The sequence below is a fragment of the Columba livia genome, chromosome 10 (genome assembly GCF_036013475.1).
Source record: "Columba livia isolate bColLiv1 breed racing homer chromosome 10, bColLiv1.pat.W.v2, whole genome shotgun sequence".
Classification (NCBI taxonomy): domain Eukaryota; kingdom Metazoa; phylum Chordata; class Aves; order Columbiformes; family Columbidae; genus Columba; species Columba livia.
In genome coordinates this window covers 20,385,199-20,410,390 of record NC_088611.1, presented here as the reverse complement: position 1 = coordinate 20,410,390, position 25,192 = coordinate 20,385,199, and the positions used below count along the sequence as shown (strand labels likewise).

Here is a 25,192-nt window from a genome sequence, read left to right as displayed (position 1 = left end):
GGCAACGCGGACCCCGGCGCCGCCGTTCCGCCGCCTCAGCGCCGGGAAACCCGGCCCTGCCCCGGTTCCAGGCGGGAGGAACGCGGAGTGGAAGAGAAACGCGGGCACCCCGTGTGCGGAGCGGCTCTGACACACAGTGCGAGCTGCCACCTCCACAGGCATGAAGTGAAAGCCGCTAAAATCTGCATTAGGAGCCCAGCTCTGGGTCCTCAGCACAGACACGGAGCTGCTGGAGAGGGGCCGGGGAGCCACAGAAATGATCCGAGGCTGGAACAGCTCTGCTGGGAGGACAGGCTGAGAGAACTGGGGTGTTCAGCTGGAGAAGAGAAGCTCTGGGGAGACCTTATTGCACCTTTCAGTGCTTAAAAAGGGGCCGATAAGAAAGATGGGGACAGACTTTTGAGCAGAGTCTTTTGTGACAGGACGAGGGGTGATGGTTTTAAACTAAAGGAGGGAGATTCAGGCTGGACATGAGGAAGAAATTGTTGGCCCTGAGGGTGGTGAGAGCCTGGCCCAGGTTGGCCAGAGAGGTGGTGGATGAACCATCCCTGGAGACATCCCAGGCCAGGCTGGACGGGGCTCTGAGCAACCTGAGCTGGTGAAGATGTCCCTGCTCATGGCAGGGGGGGCACAGGATAAGATGCAAAGGCCCCTTCAACACAAACCATTCTAGGATTAACAACATATACTCTAAAGAATAACACAGAAAAGCAAAAGACTGGCTGAATTCACAGCTCCTGGCAGCAGCCACACCAACCCCTGACAAACAGCACAGACTCACCTCTCAGCAGGTTTCCTCTTCTACCCACACGCTGCCTCTGCCCAGCCTCATCTAAAAGACAATTAAAGCCGTTTACTTTGATGGCCACACATGTAACAGCTGGTGCCCCACAGGTGTGTGCTGGGGCTCCTCGTGGCCAGGGCTAATTGCAGGAGGAGGGAGCCAAGAGCACCAGCTGCAGAGAGCCCCTGGGGTTATTGTAGCTGCTCTTGGGACACTGGCACTTTGCTCTCATCTTGCCCACACTAATTAGGGCTCATTAGCTCAGCCTGCTATCACAGCACACCTTAATTCTGCAGGCAAGGATGCCCCCGCCCTTGTGCCGCTGGAAGAAAGGTGCTGAGACTTTAATTCAGAGTCACATGGACATTGCAAATTCACATGAAAAAGAAGGTCAAGATTGGGGTCGTTTGTTCTCCTTACACTTAATCACCAGTTTCTGGGTTTGCATAATTCATTTTCCTGTAAGAGTATATGTATGTTGTGTAGGATGCTTCCTAAAAAATCTCAAGAAATTAAGAATAATCAAAATTATTAACAGTGATGAACAGCTCTCCTGCAAACCAACACAAAAAAGGTAGATGAGCATTGGAGAGGCTGAGGGCTGGAGCAAATTTCTCTGGTTTAAGTCACCTGGACCTTCTGACAACCCAGGAGGCATCCAGGGCCAAAGGCATTAGACAATAAAGCTTGACACATGTGCTCTGCATTTTCCAATAGTGACTACTAAGTAGTCCCAAGTAGCACTTAAATGATAACAGCTGTTTACAAGCCAAGAAAACAACAGTGTGTCATGGACCTCCCACAGGTATCCAAAAGTAGACTAAACCTGCACTATAGTCTACAGATTTTCTTTCTTCGAGAGCAGTGCTGTTACTTTTTTGCTCCCCCTATGCAGTAATAGATATTGCTAACAGTATTTAGCATTCACATCTGAATAATTAATGAGCCAGAAGTGTAAGATGACTTCCCCAAGATCGTTAGCATCATGGATTCAGTTTTTATACTTCAACTCCAAACTCCAGCATCTTTCTTACAAAGAAAGTTCTCCATATAACAACACTTTCAATATGAAAGGGTTTGCAGAGCTTTAAAGCTCATTACAAATTACCTCTTCTTCCCAAACACACAGGTCAAGATGACACAATCAATGACTTGGTGATGGGGAAACAAACAATTAGCAGTCATTCTTAGCGCTGGGTGCTATTTGAGACACAACTATCTCCCTAAAGGAAAGGAATGAACTCTCAAGGAGTCCTGCCAGTGCTCTAAATGAGCCGGGTTAATCAGCTTTTTGAGCAGAATATTTCACCTTGTTGGGAGCTCTGTCAGGGGAGCCAAATTCAGCACAATGTCTCTTTTCAGACCACGTTCCCTGGCTTGAAATAGTTTCCTGTTAAATCATAAGGCTCACGTACACTTCATTGCCCCAGGTGTCTCACTCTGTTACATCAATACATACCTGCAAAGTGAAGGGAAAGCATACGTCCATTCCCATAAGAAAACACCCTACATAGTTATAATACACACACATATCCCTGTATAATATTGCCTACCATTCACTATTTTTTTAGCATTAATTATTAGATGACTTCAGAAGGAAGAGGTGGAAAAAGATCTGATTCTAACCAGAAGAGGCATTGTCCAGAAGTCCTCCCAAAACCTCTAAAATCACTGCCATTTTCAACAAGCTTTCACAAAGTGTAGAGGCCAAAAGGTTTTCACAGCTCTTGTGAAAACTGGCAACGAGCTGAAGGTTGGTGAGGGGCCATGAGAACGGCCCACACTGCAAGAAACTACAGCAAGAGCTCAGGTGTGACCCACTTTGTTTGGACTGCCAGCTTCCCAAAGAAACAGAGAGCTACATCCTGCGCATACAATAACTAGAGGGATACTGGACAGAACTCATTGGGGGGAATTATTATTTTTGGCTAAGGAGATGTAAGGAAGGAAGATAAAAGTCCATAGGAAAAATGATTGAATTCCACTGATCACATAAGCAATGTGGCATTTCTTTTACAACCTTGTGAGTGACCTGCAGGAAGGAGGGGTGTCCGGTAGAAACGGGGGCTTGTTCTTACTTTTCTTCCTTCAGGCGCAGAAACAATTTGCAGCTTTCTAGGTAGGGAAGGCAGCTGGTTTTGTGTAGTGGGAAGGGAAAAAACCAAACACATGAATTTGCCGTAATGTCTACAGTTCTGTTGTTACCACTCAGACCATATCTGTCTCCAGGATTTTGGAGTCTGTGGATGTGATTTTGCAATGTAGCACTTGAAGACACCGCAAGATCAGGGCACACATGGTACCTGTGGAATGAATACTCTTACATCACCACTATTAAGGAGCAGAAATTTGACAGAGACATAAGCACTTTTATTGGGTGTTTAGAGATGGCCATTCCGTTAGCTTATAGAAGTCGTAGAATTAACAACAGATTTGGAAATGAAGAGATGGCATCCGCTAACATTCATCACTCCTCTTGCTGTGATGAAGAGTAGGAAAAACCTTTCAGCTTCTTTTGCAGAAAATAAAAAACCAAAACAAATATTACCGAGATGGAGAAGGGAACACGGCAAAATGAAAGGATCCCAACTTGTCCAGATTTTTCTCTGGCCCTCATGAAGTAAGCAGTTTATAGTATTGAGCCATTTTCCTTGTTTTCTCCTTAATACACCATTCCCCTTCCCAGTTGTTCTCTCCTATACTGAATTTCTTCCTTAAAACATGTTCGCTTTAATTGCTCAAGTTGATGGACTCATGGGAAAAAGGGCAGGAAGTCAGACTTTTGGGATAGGTTAAAAATGTAAAGGTCATTCACACACTCACACACACGTTCTCTCTCTCACTCCAAAAATAATACACTATTTGACAGTTCCATGATCCAGCATGTCCCAGGGAAATTGGAAAGCTTATGTGAAACTGGGCCATGTCCTGTAACCTCAAACATTCCGTCTAGGAAAACAGCTCTCGAGTCTCCAGCTCCCACCTCGGGTATCGCATGACGTCTGTGCCAAAAAGGAGACCTCAAACAGGCAGGGCAAAAGAAACGGTGGTAAAATGAGTTGATTAAACCTGGGGAATAAGAGCTCAGACTGTTAGTGACAGGTGTGATTTTTTTCTGGTGAACTGGCTAGTGAAATATTAAATTATACTCAAAGTTTCTACAACATGAGATGGGCAGAATGGTCCAACAGGCGATTTACGTTCCATCTGGTGGCATGGGCAGAGAAGAGGACTCCTGCTTTGCAACTAAATTCTTTTACCCTCCCCCTCTAATCTGTTAACTATTCAAAAATCGTGTTAAGGTTGAGGTTCATATTTCCTCATACTGATTCTTCATAACACATCAGACACCAATTATAAAGGATCATTGAAGCTATTTAAGTTCAATTCTAAACTTCCCAGTAGTTCCTCTCGTACTCTGCTCTTTCTGGGGAATAAACAATTAGTCCTGTGTGGTCTAAAGCATTATTGTTTATTTTCCCTCACCCAAACATGCTCCTCTCCCCTTGTTTAACTCCAACTTCAGTACAATGTTCAAAGAACATACGGAATGAGTAAAACAATCAATACAATGAGATGTGCCCAACCACTCAAGGCTTACAGATGGCTGTAAAGTCTGTTAAGTGCCACTAACTTGAGTAAGAAACAAGAAACCAGCTTCCCATCCGTCAAGCAAACAACTCTCTAGTGGTTCTTTTTTATATTGAAATATCCTATTCTACTGCAAATATAAACCTAAATAACAATTTCTGCAGGTCAGGACTAAAATTGTACCTGGTCACTAGCCAACTGAAGATTTAGGCTCTACTCCAGTTCTATTTGTGAGACATGTTGCTGTAGACAAATAATTCACACTTCTGTTTGCTACCCAGTTTTATCATTAAAAAAAAATCTAATTGAATTAGTATTTCTAAAGTTAAAGCACTTTATGTAGCATATCTGATTTCTGCATACATGGAATGTTTCTATCCTCCTTCTAAGCTACAAAGGAGATTAGCAGCAATTCTCTGTTCCTGCCATCTACATGCTTTTATATATATATATATATATATATATATTTTGAATTTCACCAAAAAGAAATAAGCAAATATTAATAGTCTTTGAAATGCCATAATCTCTAAAGTAGGACTAGCTGCAACATTAAACAAGGTAACAGGGAATATGTGGACAGATTTCAGCCTAAATTATTAAAAGACTCCGTATTTCACCTATTACTTCTCAAAAGCAGGGCCATACCCAGCCTGGAGCTCTCGTTAACAGCATCACCACCTCCAGAGCTCTAACGAGTATTTGTTAATTGTTCTTCCAGACCTGGCAGAAACTTGAGCTCTGCCCAGACTTCCCCACACCACTCGCGGCAGTTCAATGCACTAGAGAAATCAAAGTTGTATATTTACTCTTTTACAAAGAAAAGACTGCGCAGTTCAGTCCATATTAAGCATTTGTTTTCTGTGACTAATATGACCCTGAGAGGATGTATAGAGTCCAATTGTATACATGCTTTTTTAATTATTTAAAGGATAGCTTATATTTGTTAGATTCAAAAATTCTTAGCTAAACAGCTGTATAATAGGATACCCTTACAAAGTTGTTGAACTACATATGTGTGCAATTATATTGTAAGTACAGTTTTACACTACATTATGTAAATATAAACTGACAGAACACTTAACAGAAAAAGAAACAGCAAAGACTTTTCTCTCCTAAATGACATTTATAACAAAACTAATGGAAGTACTTAAACAAAAAGGGAATTCATAGCATATATATTGTTCATTTGGCTTCTGCAAATTGCCCCATAACTCCCGTCCTTCCCAGAAGCCGCTCACCTGGCTTGGACCATTTCTTGCAGTTCCCCCTGGCAGCGCATTGGGAATCTGAGATGGCACCGTCCCTTTGCACAGACACCAGTCCTGCATCACACCCCGCTAATCCATCGGCCTCGAATGCTGCAGACACAGCTATAGCTTATTATTAAACACAGAAAACACTATATATTCACGGAAAACAAGTCCCCTCTTTTTAGGAAAGGAAGATCCCCATCTAAACTTTCACTGTGAGCGATCTCCACCTCAAGCATTTAAACACCATGTACAAGGTGCAGCAGAATTACCGCTGGGAGCTGTAACAGCCTAAAAGCTGTAGAGACACAGACCTGGGGAAACAAGGGTGAGGACTCCAAGGGAATCAAACTCCCAATACTCCAGAAAGTGGAGTATTTTTCCTTATTTCAGAAGCTCGAAGCTCAAGAGGAACATATGCTCTAAGCACAGCATGTGTTAAAGCCTCAACTTACTTTTGCGAGCTAAAGGTGGCAGAGGTTGTCAGAAATAATTGCTCGTGGTTCCTGGGCAGCCCCAGGGCCCAGGATGGGGAGAGTGCACCGAGCCAGGGGGCACTCAGAGCTCCCCCTGCCCCAGCAGCAGGGAGAGGTGCTGCCTCCAGCCCCAAAACCGACTCATTTTGGTTGGGAGAGACCCTTGAGATCATCAAATACAATCGTTAACCCAGCCCTGGCTCTGTCCCATGTCCCTGAGAACCTCATCTCCGTCTGTCCCACCCCTCCAGAGATGGTGACTCCACCACTGCCCTGGGCAGCCTGTTCTGATGTCCCCCAACTGCTTCTGGTAAGAAATGTTCCCTCATTTCCAATCTAAACCTCCCCTGGCACAACTTAAGGCCGTTTCCTTTCATCTTGCCACTTGTGAGAAGAGACCAACACCCTCCATTCTACAAACAAGGAATTTGCGAACAAGGAAAAGCTGCTTTTCTCCTCCGGGAGGACCTGTGCTCGCCTCCCCACAAAGTCTCCCCCACCCGGCCCATCTCCAACGCAGCGCCCGCACCCGCCCGGACCCTCTGCAGGCGCCGCACACGGAAATAAGCGGACGGATCCTAAGAAAAGGTGCACCCCGTCGGTGACAGGCAGGCGCCGAGTCCAATAAGAATCGAGAGCGCCGCCGCAAGGACCAATGGCGCGGCGGGGCGGGCAGAAGGCGGCCGCGCGCCGGGAGCCTTGGTAACGCGCGGGCCGCGTGTGGAGAGAGCGGGCGGGTGGGGACGGTCCGGCCCCGCCATGAAGATCGAGGAGGTGAAGAGCACCTCGAAGACTCAGCGCATCGCCGCCCACAGCCATGTCAAGGGGCTGGGGCTGGATGAGAGCGGCACCGCCAAGCCGGCGGGGGCCGGGCTGGTGGGGCAGGAGAACGCGCGGGAGGTGAGCGGGGCGACAGGCCGAGGTCCCCCCGGGGCTCTGCGGCCTCTTCCCCACTTGAGGGGGAGGCCTCGGGGGACCCGCTCCGATCTGTGCTGGGGGGCTTTATAAGCGCCGTTAGTGGGGGAAAGTCTCTGCCTGGGCTCGTTCGTGTGCTGTGCGATGGGGGTTAATCACGGCTCTTCCCGCCGCTACTTTTTTATCTGAGGGCAGGGACTGGCTCCCGGGGTTCAGGCGCAGAAATTGGGGTATCAAAGGCAACGGAACGCACCGAAAAGTCAAGAGACTGTGGGCTGGAGGTGCCGGTCCAGTCCGATGTCGCCCCTGGACGGGCACCTGTGCTGCTGTGGCGTTCTGAAAGTCAAATACTCATTTCCTGCTTTATTTTTAAACGTTTACATACACGTGCAACTCCAGGAAGGGGAAAGCGATCTGTGCTCTTAGGTCGAGTTTTGTTGTCTGTGATTTTTTTTTTTTTTCATTTCTCTGTCATATAAAATTATGTTAGAAAGTATGTTTTTCTGATCTTGCTTCCCCCTTCGTGTGCAAGAAATTGAAATCCTCTTTATTTTTAGTGGGCTCACAAAACCCAATATCTCTCAACACTTTTAGCAAGATTGGGACAAAAGATACTATAGCAATACTTGTGTTAAGAATGTAAATACTTATTTAATTTGTAGGCATGTGGGGTTATAGTGGAACTGATCAAAAGCAAGAAGATGGCTGGCAGAGCTGTGCTGTTGGCAGGACCTCCTGGAACTGGCAAGGTATTCTTCTTTTATTGATACAAAATAAAGTGTTCCCAAATTTTATTGTATTTTAGTTTGCTATCAAAACCATTTTAGGGTAGTGATTCCGTAGGGTTTTCATCTACTGGGATTTTTTTCATCAGTGTATTGACATGGTTTCCTGGTTTGTATTTTGATTTTTGCCATGTCATCAGCACTGGCAGAATCCAGTGGTGTGTTCAGGCACACATAGATAATATGGTCCCTGAAAAAGAGTCTTAGAAGCTAATTTTATATGAAAAACTTCAGTAGTTTTTGCTTTATTTTTTTTTTTCCAACGCTGTTTAAGGTTTTCTGCATTTGTATCAGGTGTCAAATTCAAATGCCCAGTCTTGTTTCTTTAAGGTGTTTCATAAGTCTGATAAAAGTCGCTTTATATGTGTCTATAACTTGTTTTGGGGGAAGGATGGTTGTTATATGCGAGAAATATTTATCATATTATTCTTAATATTAAATTGGTAGTTGATACATGGAAGATCATGTGATGAGGAAAGTTAACTTTGTGCAGAAAGAATGCTTTGTTAATTATAACAAAAATTAACGTATGTTGGTTTGGTTTTTTTAAGACTGCTTTGGCTTTAGCTATTGCTCAGGAGCTGGGAAGTAAAGTTCCCTTTTGCCCTATGGTTGGAAGTGAGGTCTATTCCACCGAGATCAAGAAAACAGAAGTTCTAATGGAAAACTTCCGACGTGCGATTGGTAAGTTTCAGAAAAACAGAAGAATTAAGTACTAGCATTATACCTCCTTTACTTTTTCCCAGTCACCTAAAAGGAAAATCACTGGTGACGGTGGTTTTCAGATTATTGTATGTTCTTTTTTCAGTGCTGATCTTGATTTAGTGACTCTCTTCCACACTCATTGGAGTCAGGTTTACTGTTTATAAACCATAATTTAATTGTTGTATTATGGTTAATTCTACTGCAAATTCTCCTGGTTTTGCCTATCACTCTGGATAAAGCTGAAAGAAAAAGTATTTTTAGTTTCTTACGTTAGCAGAAATACTTACAGGCAGGAAAATGCTCTTCTTTTTTATTTTAGTGATTTCACCTTACTAAGCAAACAGTCAGGAGCTCCCAGATGGTATCGTAGCCTGACTTAATATTCCATCGAGCACAAAGAAAGTTCTATGCCAGCAAAACAAATAGTTTAACTTAATGTCTTCCTCAAGTCTCGAGTGCTTTTATTGATGTAGATCGGTTAAATTTGCAACAGAACCTCAGCGAGTATCTAAAATCTGTCATACGATCGCTGCTGACAGCTGATAAATGCAGTTAGAAGTGGCCCTTGTTTGTAAGAGGGCTGGCTAAAGATAGTCTAACTGATTTTAGCACTGAACATATTAACAGTTAATTTTCCTGGTTTCTGCACCACATTTCCCCCTGGACTTCAGCTGAGTATTTGGTGGCAGTGCGGTGAAGGACTCTCTCAGCTCCGCAATGAAACAAAAGTATTCCAGTGTCTTTTGTAAGAAAGCAACTCTCAGTAGTCTCTGGTCTTCTGGTTACCATGAATCTGGCAGGGCCTGGGGGAGGGAAGCCAGAGACTGAGCAGTCTGCAAAATTTCCTTGATGTGATGAAGGTCCCTGTCAGAGATTCGGAAACCTGAACCAAGAGATGAAACTTGTGCCGTCCGTGTTGTCATTTCCAGTGCTAGCGGTATTTTAACTCCCCAAGGTTTAACAGCCAGCTACATTGTTAGTTCCCTGCATTCCCCAAACGTCAACAGAGAGACACTTCTAAACAAATATTGGTGTTAACGAAAGATGGAACTTCTTTTATTCCTTTCTGTTGAATTCCATGTCACATTTTCATAACACAACCTTTATTGAATATTTTTATCACTGTGAAAAAAAAACCAACTCTGAAATATTTTGAAGGACTAGTAATCACCATTTCTCATAATGGAACATTTTCTGATCATGTTTAAATCTCAGTTAGGTTTTAGCTTCCCTGTCTAGTAAACGAATAATTTACAAGGGTGTGGGTTTTGTTGTTTTTTATTTTTATTTCTTTTTAAAATTATTTTGCATGCACAGTGCAATGTCAACTGTGACTGGGTGCAAGAGAAGCTTCAGTTCATATGTCAAACAGTACCTAAAGTATTCATTTAGGTTTGGGGTTTTTTTTGTGGTTTGATTTGTTTTGGGGGGGGTTATTTGTTAGTTGGATTTTTTTTTTGAGGGGTGTTGCAGGATTCCTAATTAGCAGGTTCTGTATACATCATCTGTTGCTCATCTTGTGCATTTTACTTTCAGAGGGTTTAACCACCTCAATGTATAAAAGTGATCAGGGATGTTAACATCAATATTTTACTTTTTTTTTCTTGGAAACAGAATCTGGTTTGGACCCATCACTGTGGGAAGAAACTGGAATGGCTCAAAGTTGCTAGAATTTTTATTATTGGGAGTCTTTTAATACCAGACTTGACAGTCTCATGGCCAAGTACTACGTGGGGTATAGGAGAGTTTGTAATACTTAAACATAAAAGGACGGAGTGGGAAATGAGAAGATGGAATTGTTGCATGGGTTAAAAAAGCTTCAGCAGAGAGATAAATCCTGTGTAGAGCTTATTAGCAGCTGGAAGGATGATGACAGTAGCTAATGTTAGAGCTCAGTTGCAGTAAAAAATAACTACTGGAATGGCCACTTAAATAGCGTATCTATTCCCTGGGTCTCCAAATTGTAACTGCCGGTAAATCAAACAAGCACTGTTTAACTCCATATAGTGCTATGGAATCAAAGCATGAAATAGCCCATAATTACCTTCTTGGACTCGTGCCTCTGATTTGTAACTAAGAAATGTCTCTGCTGAAGTTTAAGAGCTCTTTTGAGAATGAAGTTCGTAGCTGATACATGCAGGTTAATTTGACAACAAAGGATAATCAGCAGCAGGTCCAAAGCATCGATTATCTTTGTTCAGATCATGTTCAACTGTAAATATTTTCTATAGGCACATCTATATGAGCTCGTTAGTTTAGATTAGAGGCATGATTTTGAAGGAAATCTCTAGGTTGTCCTCGCTGACTCGGATTTGGTTTGTGCTGTGGAGCAGACTCCGAGCATGTGAATTGGATTCATTTCAGATGAAATGAAACTAGAAGATGTGCTTTAGCAGCATACAAAATATAACCCAAACACAAATGGGCTTCCAGTTTTTCAGAGCAAAAGAGAGCTGGTGCTGAAAGTTTAAAAGCAAAACAAAAAGGAAAAACAAACCTGTGAATGTTGACTTCTTGGCACCAGCAGTTTTGCTGTATAGATTCCCATATTGCTTCACGTTCCTTCACATTCCTTGGATATGCAGCCTATGCGATGCAGCCTTCTCTAGGTCAGGTTTAGAACTCTAAGGTTAACTTTCTTGTCCAATGTTTTGGCATACCTGAAAAACATTTTAAAAAATACTGCAATTAACTTTATGTAGAACTTTTAATGTAGTGCTAAATAAAGGAAAGGAAACATTTCTTACCAAGAACTTACGTTATATACAATTAACCTTTTCTCACATTTCAGATCCTGGACTTAATTTGGGTCCAGTAGAGGGAGACAGACTCATATTTGTCAGTTCTTTATATTCCCCTATCAGCAACTCAAGATTACTGGTGAAGTGTCTGATCTATTTCAAAGCAAAATGGAAAGTTACGGAACAAGGAAAGTTTTATAAAGTCCCAATAGCCTCAGACTGGGCAGGATGACTTCCTTATATCTTGTTACAGCCCATTCATTATTTTTGGTATGGCATGTGTGTCTCATAAAATACTTTATAGAGTCTCTTCAGATGTGGGTTCTTTGAACTTTTATGTAGTTAGAACGTCTGTGTAATTGTAGTGGTGGTGGTGATGATAGTGGTTTTTCTTTGGAACAGTCTAGCTCCAAACCACTTCAGCTCTGTATTATTCATCAATTTAAAATAACTTAGTTAATTACAATAGTTGTGTGTAGAATAAAAGATACTCGGATACGATGATGATTGCTCAACTGTCTACAAAAAAACCAACAAAATAAGCATGTCATGGCCAGCTACTTTGAAATAGTTTTAAATTATAGCATTTTAGCAGTTTCTGCTAAATTTTATTTATCTCACCTCCTGCTACTCACTTGAAAAAATGTTTCAAATTATACATTAAGCTTTTCTTAATTTTACGAGGTTCTAACACAATAGCAAGGAATCAGTTTGTCATTTTTAATTTAGCTGCTGAAATGTAAACTTTTCTTTGAAGTTACTTTTTTCTCCTGTCTTTTTCTTTACTTTGCATGGCTTTCTGATGGTCCAGAAATTGTGTAAAACTCACAGCTATATTAGTGTCTCTAGTTTCAGAAGATAATCTGTTTCTTTGACTTCAGCATAGGGTAACAAATCAAGCAAATCTTCTCTTTAGGGGAGAGAAAAGAGAGAAGATACTGACAATTGCTCCAAGAACTGATAATAACAAACAGAAGAAAATAATTTCTTAGAGTTTAATAAATTGTTTTGCAGGGCAGAACTTGGGCTGATCTTCCGTTCTGATGACACAGGATGAATACTCTCACATAATATTGAAGAACGGAGCAATAACTCGTCTTTCTACTTGAAAAACAACAAATAACCATTAAATGTCATGTAGCCTAATAATAATATGTTACATTCTGGTGGCAGTAATGCCATAGACTCTGGAGTGTATATAGCCATTGATTTGTGTACTCAGACTATTCTGGATTTCTTACAGGGTTGAGGATAAAAGAAACCAAGGAGGTTTATGAAGGAGAAGTCACAGAGCTCACTCCATGCGAGACTGAAAATCCTATGGGGGGCTATGGCAAAACCATCAGCCACGTAATTATAGGACTCAAAACTGCAAAAGGAACCAAACAGTTGAAGGTATGTATGGCAGAAACTCAACAATTTCTGGAAGTATTTCAGGTCTTCATCTTTCATTTTTAGCACTTATTTCCATTTCAAGCTCTTGATCCCCATCTCTGTAGAGCGGGGATGCCAGGAGGTTGTTTTCTTTTGCTGGACAACTTTATCCTATTCCTCAGTGCAGACGTTTATCTGCTTAATGTAGAATATTTAGAATGTGAGTCTTGTCTCCTACTAATAGAAATTGGGGATAAACCCATTGCTCATTTAGCAGCCCCTGTAATTTTTCTGCTTGGCAGCACACACTTGTACATCTTCAACAAGCTAAAGGGCAGTAGGAAGAGATCCTGGTTCCGTTTTGCAGCATTACCAGTACCACAGAAAAAACAGCAGAGTTGGAAATCTGAGCTCTGATCTGGCTCAGTCTGTGATACACTCGCTCTGACCCTGGCTATAAATTCACATTCATGATAACAAACATATGAGAAAGGTCTTGGTTTTGTTTTCCTCTTTCTCAACTGAATTTTTGAGCGTAGTTTTGGGAAATCTTGCCTGTTCCAGTAGAAATTGTTCTCTGTGTCACATCCCTTCTTTCTACACGGGGAAATACACTCTAGTGAATATTTGATAGAGAACTGGAAATGGAGCTGGTACGTTGCCAGCTCAGACCCATTTTCCCTTTGTTTTCCTGTACAAGTCTCTGTCCATGTTGTTCAATTTCCCTGTCAGAGCAGGAGAGAACTGAAAGCTGTCTCTGTTGGTAAGAATCATCTTGCATTTGTTCATTTTGAAAACAAGAAAATGCAGAGCAAAAGTGAATAAACACATACCGAGAGAAACAAAGGCGTCTAATGTTTTCCACATCCACTCTCCCTCACGCAGCTCCACAGAGGATTAAAAAAAACAAAAATAAAGAAATCAAGTAGCATAATTCAATGCTATAGCCAGATGTTTTATAAAAGCTTTTCTAGAAATTAAGAGAAGTGCTGCTTCCTAGGTATAAATATATTGTCGCATTACACAAAGGCATATTTTGTGATAGTAACTGGTATCATTATAGTTACGTTTCTGGCACTTACCGTCACTTCCTTCAGACAGCGGACTTTTTGGTAAGAAAGTAAGTCCTCTGCATCTTCTTTCAGATTTATTCTCTATCGCTACTCCAAGAGTTACAGCTCTATAAAACCCTAGAGGCATTGCTGGGGGGAAGTTGCAGTTTAATTTTGCCTGGTGAGGGTGAGCTTTAGACCACATTTCTTTTCCTTAATTACCATAACAATATGGAATTGTTTTGACCAACTGCGATGTTTGCTTATTTCCAGCTGGACCCCAGCATATTTGAAAGCTTGCAGAAGGAGCGAGTGGAAACCGGTGACGTTATTTATATCGAAGCGAACAGTGGAGCCGTCAAGGTAAAAGAAAAGTTCTGCATTTTGATGCCGGTGTGTGACTCTTGCAGATCTTTCTCTGCCTTTGTCAGAAGGCTCTGATTTATTAACCTTAACTGACATGAAATAGTTACATGGAAGTTTTAAGAAGAGCCCGGTGTTTTCCTTATCTGTAGAGAAAATTCGCTCTTGCACTGAAAGAACGTGGTCATCTAGTTCACAATTAAGGTCATCTGGTGAGGAAGCTATCACTGATGCTGTCTGGATGAGTTTTCTTTTCTGTAAAATCGAGACATCTTTAAGGGAAAAGGGGAAATCCAAAGCAACTTTAGGCATTTTCAGGCTGACATGTGCAGCGTATTTAATCTTTCTTTTATCGCTCTGGTATTTTCTCCACAAGATATATACACGTGGAAGGGAATACTGCATTAGTTAGCATTCTTTTCATATCTGATTTAGAAAGCAGTGTACAGCGATTCTTGCTGTTTAATGGATGAGCATAATATTTTGTATCATATAATAAATCACCTACCTACAAAGGAGTTCTGAACAGTTCTCCCAATCTCTAGTTAATCTGCTGGATTTGTCCTTTAGCAAGAGTTACGTACGGTTAAAAGAAGGAGAGAGAGGAGTGGAATATTCTTACAACTGAAAATATCAGGTGTTTTTCAGCAGAGTTTTTGAGCTTTGATCAGTAGATAGGGTGTGCCTGTTGCTAAGCAGGGTGGGATGTCTGAATTGTCAGCTGAAGCTTGTCAGGACTGGAATTGTGAACTAAGCCCTTTATCAAGTTCATGTCACTCAAGGTTTTGGCACTAAAACTTATTCTATACCTGGGTTTCTCTTCTTTGCTTCTCCTCAGAGGCAAGGCAGGTGTGATATCTATGCTACGGAATTTGACCTTGAAGCTGAAGAGTACGTTCCCTTGCCGAAGGGTGACGTGCACAAAAAGAAGGAAATTATCCAGGATGTCACCCTGCATGACTTGGATGTGGCCAATGCTCGACCTCAGGTATCTGACTCTGCAGATGAAGCCTTTACAGAAAAGTTCTTTGACATAGATGTGATGGTCACTGGAATAATCAAGAAGTAGAAAGTTGAGCTGTCCTAAATCACCCTCGAAGATACCACGATAGGAACAGCTATAGGTGTTACCCGTGGAGGCCAGTCTTTCCCAACACTGCAGAGAACAGCCACATGGACATTTGAGATCCACTACCTTCGCAGTTAATGCCTAATCTAGACCTAGCACTCCCCTTCCCTCCACCGTTGTGCCCCATTCCCTGCAGAAAAAGAGCAGTGTGGGCTGCTCCTCTTGACCAAGAAAAGAGATTAGTAGTGTCTCTCCAGAAGGAAAGTTGTCTACAGGTGTGAGGTAGCAGCAGCAGCAGCCAGATTGGCATCATTTTATTTATCAAAAGTTCTGCATACAGATTAATTTAGTCTCCTTTGTGTTTATGGGTTTGTGGCCATGAAGTGGAAGCTGCAAGCACTATGACAAAAGGTCACTTTAGTCTTTTTGACTGCGGTGGGTTTGGTTGATGTCCCTGCTTCCTTCAGAAATGTTTCATAACCTCTGTCTAAATTTCCTTGTGGCTCGGTACAGCTCTGAACATATCGCAGCAAAAAATCGAAAATGGAAGAATTACTCCTCGCTGTATCTTAACGTGCAGTTATTGAGGGAACTCCATCTATGTCATAAACAAAAGCCACTGACAATATAGTATCTTTGGTTAAAGTTTGACATCTCTACAGTATGATACTACAAGCCCTTAACCTACTCTATTTCAAAATAAACATCCTTTTTCCAACAAAATAATTTACAGGATAAAAATCAAGGTGTTCAAAACATTTAAAACTCAGCATAATCGTTGCTGTGTTTACAGGCTGAACACCTACTGTGCATACAGGCAATCCAAGTCTGTGTTCACTGAGAATTGTGAGCTTTTATGTGACAACTTTTATAACAGAGGTTACCTCATTTTGGTTTTTTATGCTCTGGAAATGAATGAGGCTCAAGAAAGGGTGAGGAGATAGCTAAATGATGATGTTTAGAATACTGGTGCAGTGAAGTCACCTAACTTTTGACAACTTATCAACCACTGCTGATAAAAACTATCAAAGAAACAACTTCTTTAACCAGCTCCTGGTTTGTAAAATTCTTATGGTTTGTGTTTACTATGAGACCTCATAGCTGATCTGTAACTTTCTTTTCCCAGGGTGGGCAAGACATCCTTTCTATGATGGGACAGTTGATGAAGCCAAAGAAAACTGAAATCACTGGTATGAATCCTGCGTGGTATTTTTAGACCAACATAACCTGTAGATTTAGCAGTTGGAAAATTATTAAAAATAAGGTTATTCATGCACTGTCTCTAAGTGAATGCCTACATAATATTTATTCATAAATATTCAGATTTCAAAAAGCAGTGATACAGCTGCAAGGGCTGGAAACAGTACAACATGTTATCGGTTCACACATAGAGTGATAAAATATGTGCTGTGCTATATGCACCTGTCCTGGGGAGAAAGGGCTGAGAACGCACACGCGTTCTCAAAACACTCCGGCCAGACACTGTGGGGTTCACACTTGCACAAAGAATCAAACTGAACAACAAAACAAATCTAATAAGTTGTTAGGACACGTGCTTATGAGAAGCAACCACACTGAACTTGTGTAGCGTAGAAGAATGACTTCTAAAGACTCCAGCCTTGCTTTGGTTTAGACACCTCTATAGCGTATGGAGTCGTTGCTCTAAGTGCACTGCTGCTCTTCATACCCACAGATTGTTGGGGAAAAAAAATCTACAGGAAGATCAATTCTCCTTTTGCTTTGAAAGAAATGATGTTTCAGTAAGTGACCATCTAAATTTAGATCAAAGTCTGTTTCAATACCCAACTGGAATGGTGGTCTTTTGAAGTATCTCATCTGTTCCAGAGGTCACTTTGCTTATTCTAATGTCAGATTTATCAATGTAACATCTTGCATAGCTTTGAGATCCATCTGTTCACAGAAACTTATGTCGCCCTTTTTTGTTGTTGTTAAACACAACTTTGCTGAAATACAGTAGCAATATTTTACCTTTCCAGTGACGTTCTTCTCAGCCATGCTTGGAAACCTCATTAAGTTTCATGTTTTAAATTGAGGTTTGACTGACTTCCCACCCACCAAAATCATAGTTTTCCACAGGCCATGTGAGGGGACAGAGCACCCCAGTTAAATGCTAGAAGTTTAGAAATATTTGGCTGCACAGGTGTCTCCCCAATACAGTGGCGAACGCCACAGAATTTTAATGTCACGGATGCGTTTCCCTGTGGCACTAAGATTCCAAACCATGAAAAAAAATCAGTAAGAATTTTACTTACCTAAAGTCTTTGAGACAGATGTATAGTTCACCAGCAGAACAACTGTTTCTTTTTGTTCTCAGACAAACTTCGAGGAGAGATAAATAAGGTGGTAAATAAATACATTGATCAGGGCATCGCAGAGCTGGTCCCAGGTGTACTCTTTGTAGATGAAGTTCACATGCTGGATATTGAATGTTTCACATACCTGCACCGAGCACTGGAATCTTCCATTTCCCCCATTGTCATCTTTGCTTCCAATCGCGGAAACTGCATTATCAGGTATGACGTTTAAAGTTGAATTTTCCAGGTTGCATTTGTCCATGAAGCTTAGAAATTAACTGTATGAGCAGAGTTATCATCTGGAGGCTTTTGTCTCTGATACTGTCAGCTGTGATAATCCCTGGGTTACAAGGTGTGTTAGTGCTCGAGAACTGCTCATGAGCTTCACGCTGGGACAAGCATTTAATGCCAGGCTGAGTTAAAGCAGAATGGAATTCCTCCTTTTATTTCCACTGACACATCCCTCTTTCTCCAACAGCTTCTGAATTGTCTTATTTCCTGGGTGATCTGTAACAATTACCTTTCTCATTGGATACCTCAACACATCTGTTGCTTGCACATTAGGGACATGAAAAGCACCAGGGCTACAAACCTCTAATGTTAAGTTTCCTGCTGCTTCTGGATCATTTTGCTGTCCTCTGTGCATCAGATTTAAGCTTCCTGTTCTCACTGCTAAAGCATGTTCAGCTTCTCCCTACCCTTCGTTATTTCCTACTCTGTTGGTTTGGCTTTTTGTGATTCTGTAGTCTTGCCAACTACCTTGATTTTCATCTCCACTCCAGTTTGTGCCTTTGCTTCAATATTTTGCCCCCACCCAATGCATTCTTTGCACGTTCAGTAGAAGTGCTCTCCTCTTTCAGATCCTTCCTTAAGTCCTACTGCTAATTTGTGGTCTAGGTCTAATTATGTCTAAACAAGCTGTCATTAGCAGTGATTGCTACTCTGTGAATTTATTTAATTCAGCTGTGTAACCAGCTCTTCCTTTCCCTCTTAGTGGCTCATCTGGTATTAATCATCTTCTGCTTAGAAGTGAAGTGCTAAGCCCTTCAGAAACGTTTAAGGTGGATATTGCAGCGCTCTCTTTGCAAAGGCATCATTAGATAAGGCTGTATTGTAATACAGTGCAGGGAAACATGAAGGAAAGCACCACCTCTAGGTATTTCTGAGTGACATGTTTAAGAGCTCCAGAAATAGTATTTGTTTCACTTGCGCTGTCCAGTATGAACTTCAGAATGTTTCCTGTCTCTTCCTGGGGTGTGTGTCTATGGGAAGACACAAGAATTGTAAACTAGTAGATGCGCAATCACAAGTAATTTTAGTAAAATCAGTTTACTGAACTCAGATTAGTATCTGATCTCTCTCTGTTTGCCTTCTCCTGTAGAGGCACGGAGGATGTGGTGTCTCCTCATGGAATACCGCTGGACCTGCTGGACAGAGTGATGATTATCCGAACCATGCTGTATACACCCCAAGAAATGAAGCAGGTATGTGCAGCATTTTAAGAGCAATTCTAAAAAGCCCCTGGAGTTCTAATCTACTGAGATGACTGCTCTGCCTCTGAATATTCTGCTCCTATAGAGCTGTTTGACACTTTGTGGTCACCAGGGTTTGTGCCAGAAAGCTTACCACTTCCTAAATGCATGCTGCTGGAGTAACCGCTTCCAGTAAAGTGGTTAAAATCTGCGTGCAGTCCCTGCGATTTCCACCCACTGATGAGCTGTAGTGGTGAGTGTATCTAGGGCTGAATGCAACATTTCACTTGCGTGAAATAGCACAAATTGTTAGCTGACCTTTGTTTTTGCACAGATTTCTTTCCATAGAGTTTGCAGATTCCCACAGGGTAGTGCTTTTCCAGTCATAGAATCATAGAATCATTTCAGGTGGAAAAGACCCTCAGGATCATCGAGTCTAACCATAATCTAACCTAACTCTAGCACTAAACCGTGTCCATAAGAACCTTGTCTAAGCGCCTTTTAAGCCCCTCCAGGGATGGTGACTCCACCAGTGCCCTGGGCAGCCTGTTCCAATGCCCGACAGCCCTTTCCATGAAGAATTTTTTCCTATACCTCTCCTGGCACAACTTGAGGCCATTTCCTCTTGTCCTATCACTTGCTACTTGGGAGAATAGACCAACTCCCCTGGCTCCAAGCTCCTTTCAGGCAGTTCGGAGATCAGGAGGTCTCCCCTCAGCTCCTGTTCTCCAGCTGAACCCCCAGGTCCCTCAGCCACTCCATCACACTTGTGCTCCAGCCCCTCACCAGCTCTGTTTCCTTCTCTGAATTCTCCAGTACCTCACTGTCCTCCTTATGATGAAGGGCCCATAACTGAAGTCGGTATGAGATGAAGTGTCGCATTTTGAGACATTGGGTCCCAGACCTCGGGCTGTTCTCCACACAAGAGATGAGAGGGATTGCAGAACGCAACACAACTTCACCCGCTGCGTTTTTCCCCTCCATGCTCTGTACTCTAGCTTGAACCTGCTCGAGCTGTCTCCTGAAACTGAGAGGATTTCCATGCTCCTAGTCGAGTTTGGAAATGTAAGCACAGTGAGTGTCGCAGAGATACGCTTCTGAATGCCTGAAACTTTTCCTGTGGGGCCATCACGCTGTATTGTGTATCGATTATAATACTTGGGTCCATTATGATGCATCGTGTCAAAGATCCCCCTCATTAGCGTCTCAATGCTGCGGAGTGACACAATGCAGAAGGCATTATGGTATATCATGTCAATTCTTTGTATTATTTAAGAGATAGTGTCAATGGAGGAGAGCGTTGTCAAGAGATAATAGTCTCCTGCTGTTGGATACGTGCCAAGGTGAAGCCGAGGCATTTATCGAATATAAACGGAGATGCAAAGCTTCATTTCACTTGGTTTGAGGGGCTTTGCACATGCAGCTCTTGTGAGCCACTCTCAGGATGATTTTTTTGTACCTAGGAGAGTATTTTAAAGCATTATGGTATAGATGACAGTAGAAGCAGCCTAGTGATTTAATTGTACTATTATGTTTTGTTTGTATACAAAACAAATTTTAAAGCGTGACCTTTAGTCAGCCTGGAGATATCAGAGACCATTGTCTGGACTTCTCTATATGTGAATTTGGTGTAGTTAGCGGGATGTCCTCAGAGTTATTTTTTGTTAAGGTTGTTCTGTGTAATACCTGCCTAGCGTGCTGTATTACCACGCAGATAATACACTGCTAACGAGCGCCTTTCTGAGCTGCTCATTTTCTGAAGAGCTGGGTGAGTGCTGTGATTCCACTCTGCCCAGGGGCAAAGGGAGTGTTTACAGTAGCATTTCCTAAAGCTAAAAACAGCCCAGACATTATGTCACATAAATCATGTTGCTACAGCCATATAATGTCATCTACCCTTAAATTAAGGCTTTTGAACGACAACTCCTCTTGGGAGAAGAGGAGGAGCTGTTACACTTCACGTTGGTTTCTAACTACGTACAACTGAGGAGGTTTAAAAATAAGATGTCCATAAATTCATTTCCCTATTTTTGCTCAGATTTTTCTTTCGCGCCAGGAAGAAGTTTTCAGTGCTGATGTTTGTGTGTGGGACTCTTCGCCTGGGCCTTTCACAATTGATTTATCAGCACAAGAATTGTCCGTTTGTTCATAAGCAGTTTGGAATATTTCTCTTTGTGTTGATAAAGCAGAAATCCCAGCGTGTCGCTCTGCTGGGAGAACAAGACCCGCAGTTACCTTACTGCAACCAGAACAGGGAGAGAATTCACTTGTATCCATGTTCTAGTCAGGTAGCGTTGTAATCAAACTTCTTTGCATATATGCCTGTTGTTAGATAGTAGAGGTTCTAACTGGGGCTGTTTGTTCCTGATGTATAAACACTTCCTATTTTATAGCAACTTATTGATGTATTCGCATGTGCTGGGTTAAAGGCTTGAGCCCCAATCCTTCAGGAAGGTTCTACCCCATTGCTAGATAAAAAGTTATTTTTAAAAACTTGTTAAGCATGTGGCATTCAAGATACCTTGTTTCTAGAAGGGGAAGAGTAAAGTAGCAGTATTTAAATGAATGGAAACTGATGTTTGAGTGATCTAAACAATACTAAAAAAAACTTCACATTTCAATTGCAATTTGCAGCAGCATTGCCAATATTCAGTGTTAATATCTGAGCAAAACTTCCTGCCATTTCAATCCCTTCTCTTTTGCTCCGTTCCCTACCCTGACTCCCCTAGTGCATTTTTACGGCTTTAATTTAAACGAGCGCTTCTTGATATCTTGTTTACAAAGCTGCCAAAGTGAAAAATACCTGTATTATATGAGGCTTGCAGTTCCAGAGTTATCTCAGCACTACAACACAACATCATTATCCAGTCTGCCCCTTATCACTCAGCTGGTAATACGGGCTACCGAGAGACTTGTGCCACTTTTGTTACAGCTTCATATGCTCAGGCTTATTGGTGATATCTTGCTCTCCAACTTTGTAAAGATCTTCAGACTGGTACAATCCTGAGACTGTTCTTGAAAGATTAGATTCTTCTCAGTGATTTTTTTTCTTCTTGCCGGAATAGGTGAATCATAGAAAGTAACTTTTTGATTTATTTTACTATCTTCTTGTCAATTGAATAAAAAGTGTGTTGTGAGCTGCTAAGGGAAGGGCGTAGCTGTCTGGAGGGCTCCGCTGTGCAGCTGCAGCGAGACGCTGCACAATTCAGTAACTGACGGGGGTAGCTGCCCACGAGACTCCGGCTGCCGCTTCCTGCAGACTTCTTCTGTTTTCTTGTATAACTTCTTATTTTCTGCTCCTTATTAGTAGACAGACTTTGCTAACCGTGCAGAGTTGTCGTGAAGGGTTAACAGTCCAGATGTGTTACTTTACCTGCCTTTTGTGCTCTTCCATTTTTCGATGTTATATTTGCCTATTCAAAGACTTCAAACTTTACAAGTCCTAGTTCAGGGGTAAGTTACACTGCGCTAACTCCAGGCCATCCCGTGTTACCACACATCTCATCTTGAAGCTGACAGTTTCCAGGTACTAAACTAAGTGGCACAGCGTGCTCGTTTGCTAATCCAGGCTGCTATCTCGCTTCTTCATCCCAACAGATCATAAAACTTCGTGCTCAGACAGAAGGAATTAATATCAGCGAAGAATCTCTAAACCATTTAGGGGAAATTGGTACCAAGACAACCTTAAGGTAAGTTGAGCTGGGTTGGCTTTGCTCTTAAATAGGACTGGGATAAAAACACAGCAGGATAATCAGTCTTGAAGTGAGACAAGCCTCTCCCATAAAGTCATGTTAAGAACAATGCTAACATTAAAAAAGAACCGTGACCCTCTTCCTTCATAGAATGTACGTGCTAGAGGGTCTTGCAGATTTTGTATACGTGTATTCAGTGCACTGGGCTCCACCGAACTGTAATTGTCCCCATTTGACCGCAGGTACGCTGTGCAGTTACTGACCCCGGCCAACCTGCTGGCCAAGATCAACGGCAAAGACAGCATCGAGAAAGAGCACATTGAAGAGATCAATGAACTCTTCTACGACGCCAAATCCTCAGCAAAAATCTTGGCTGAACAACAGGAGAAGTACATGAAATGAAGAGTTTATCGCGTTAGATGCTTTGAAGTGGCGTTAACCCTCACCCAGGGCTGGTTTAATTGCTGAATGAGAAATGTTAACGGCTTGTCTCTTTGGGGACTGAAAAATATTTAAAAGTTGGGCTGCTTTGTCAGACCAGAGTTAGCGATCAAGTGTTCCTGGTTCACTATCAATAATAAGATGCGCCATGATGTCTGTGTAACATCTTAGTCTCCCTTTTATGAGCATATATATGAAATTAATAGCTCTTGACCCACCAGTTTTGTCTTTAGACTTCATTACAGGAGAGCTCTAACTAAAGCTGATGCTTAAGAACAGTCTATTTTCTTTAGGAATGTTGCTTTAAGATAGTTTCCTTTGACGGATTGAGAACCTTTTTTTTTTTTAATCAAAGTTTGTCTGAAGTGCTTTCTAATAAAATATTTCACGAGTATTGGAAGCTTCCCTGTGTTTGCCCTCGTGTTCACCTGCCTAAAGAAACAGGTACAGCAGCTGCAATTAACAAAGCCAAACACGAGTTAAATGGATTAGCAACGTAACAATAGACCTACAGCAAAGAAATGGTAAGTGGACCTTTCTAAAGTGTTTACTGGTTGGTAGGTCTTGATTTTCATTTTCAGAGGGAGAATGCAGAAATACATAACAGCCCTATTTAAAGCCTTTCTTCCAGAGTAACTTACCCTTTCTTTGTGTTTTCACAAAGCAGATTGAATAAGCATTCCTGTCCATCATGGGCAGCCGGTTTTTCCACAATGTTCTGCCCCCACTTTATTGATCACCTAAGATCAGAAAAAAATAAAAAAAATCACAAACTAAAAATATGTGAGTATTCATGTGTAAAAGTGAAAGTTAGCAGAATGATAGTGAAAAGAATAACCCAATAATTAAGGTTTGAAACCCTGCTCTGCACAGACTTTGTATGAACTTCGCCTTAGTCTCTTGTTCACAGAATGTGCTTCCTGGTTCTATAGAGTGTGGATTGTTCCACAGCACCCTGAGGATAACTGATTTAAAGATTAAGATCCTTGTGACACTAAATACAAATCTGTAAACAGATGAACAAAGTAAAAGTAGCAGCTTTATAAAATAACGCACCTCACGTTCTTCATTAGAACCGTCAGTGATTAAAAAGACTTCATGTACACTTACTTACATGGGTGTAGTACTTAGGGCGGAGTGGGAGGGGAAGAAACCATAACTTGCCACAGGAGCCCAGTTTTAAACACCCGTTTTCTTTTTAGCAGCTGCAAATTGAAGAAGATAAGTTTTCAATTAATACTTTTAGCTCATCAGACGTGTTAATGAGAAGCTTGCTGGCAAGCACCAAACCCACACGCAGCTGCTGAGCCTCCTGCGAGTCCTGCACGGCCAGTCGGCGGTTCCGCACACCACGACGATTGCGGTAGGATCACAGGAGGCAGACGCTGGCGATGGCTTTGCCATTTCTTTTGCCTGTTTTTTATATAAAAATAAAAGGTGGGGGGGAAGTTGGAAAACACCTCTGGTATTTAATTAGTGTCCTAAGAGGTTCTGTGGATCAAGTACAACAAAGCTTCCTTGTTAAATCACAGAGTTCTCACTTGTAAAACTAACGCATAAGCTCAGCCTTCAACCTCTTAGGAAAGGAATCCAGCTGTTGCAAACCGCTGTCCTCACCGCCCTCTGCTCCGGAGGTTCGTGTCTCCTTGCGCCCAAGAGCTGTGTGTGGACATCACCGATGATGCGCTGGACAGCAGAGACTGCTGGGGGACAGAAGGCAGAGCAGGACGGTTTGGATTTAATGATGTTTGATCATATTTTACCATCTCAGCCATGTAAAAACCTGTCCTGTTCTTCAAAGTACAATTCAGCACTCTGTCAGCCAGCCCCAGTTAGCTGTTGTATTTTAAATAACCCATCTACTTTCTGTACGGCTGCAACTAAACAGTAGCGACAAGAGATTTTTAAGGAATGTTTTTTCATTTATCCATGAATATTTTTGGCCAAGGAGCAGCCCGACTTTGAAACCTCAAAGGCTGCTCTGTTACTGACTCCAATTGGTCACAATTACCATCAGACTAATTTTCGCAGTGCTTCTAAATCTCCTTTTACTGCAGCAGGATGGGGTGTTCTGTGGCACAACGGAGAGAAACCCGGTGAATTCAGCTGCTGTCTGCTCAAAATTGCACCTTTTTTCCCTGTCACAGTTTGAAAGTCCTCCCTGGCA

The 25,192-nt window shown here is 42.0% G+C and overlaps 1 protein-coding gene across 1 annotated transcript; it reads left to right on the top strand.

The window, feature by feature from the left end:
* Nucleotides 1-6,766: 6,766 nt before the first annotated feature.
* Nucleotides 6,767-23,419, top strand: RUVBL1 (RuvB like AAA ATPase 1). The gene is made up of 11 exons (XM_005507522.3): nucleotides 6,767-7,001; nucleotides 7,679-7,765; nucleotides 8,353-8,485; nucleotides 12,491-12,642; nucleotides 13,947-14,036; nucleotides 14,875-15,024; nucleotides 16,232-16,295; nucleotides 17,441-17,639; nucleotides 18,802-18,904; nucleotides 22,490-22,581; nucleotides 22,827-23,419. Exons 1-11 carry the CDS (start codon nucleotides 6,861-6,863, stop codon nucleotides 22,984-22,986), a joined length of 1,371 nt encoding a protein of 456 aa, XP_005507579.1. The 5' UTR covers nucleotides 6,767-6,860; the 3' UTR covers nucleotides 22,987-23,419.
* The last annotated feature ends 1,773 nt before the right edge of the window (nucleotides 23,420-25,192 follow it).

What these genes read in the sequence shown, in the direction of transcription:
- RUVBL1 (XM_005507522.3), top strand. Translation starts at nt 6,861, where the DNA reads ATGAAGATCGAGGAGGTGAAGAGCACCTCGAAGACTCAGCGCATCGCC. An exon ending in TGGCCAATGCTCGACCTCAG is followed by an intron (nt 15,025 to 16,231) that starts GTATCTGACTCT and finishes TTCTTTTCCCAG; the next exon opens with GGTGGGCAAGACATCCTTTC. An exon ending in CGCGGAAACTGCATTATCAG is followed by an intron (nt 17,640 to 18,801) that starts GTATGACGTTTA and finishes CTTCTCCTGTAG; the next exon opens with AGGCACGGAGGATGTGGTGT.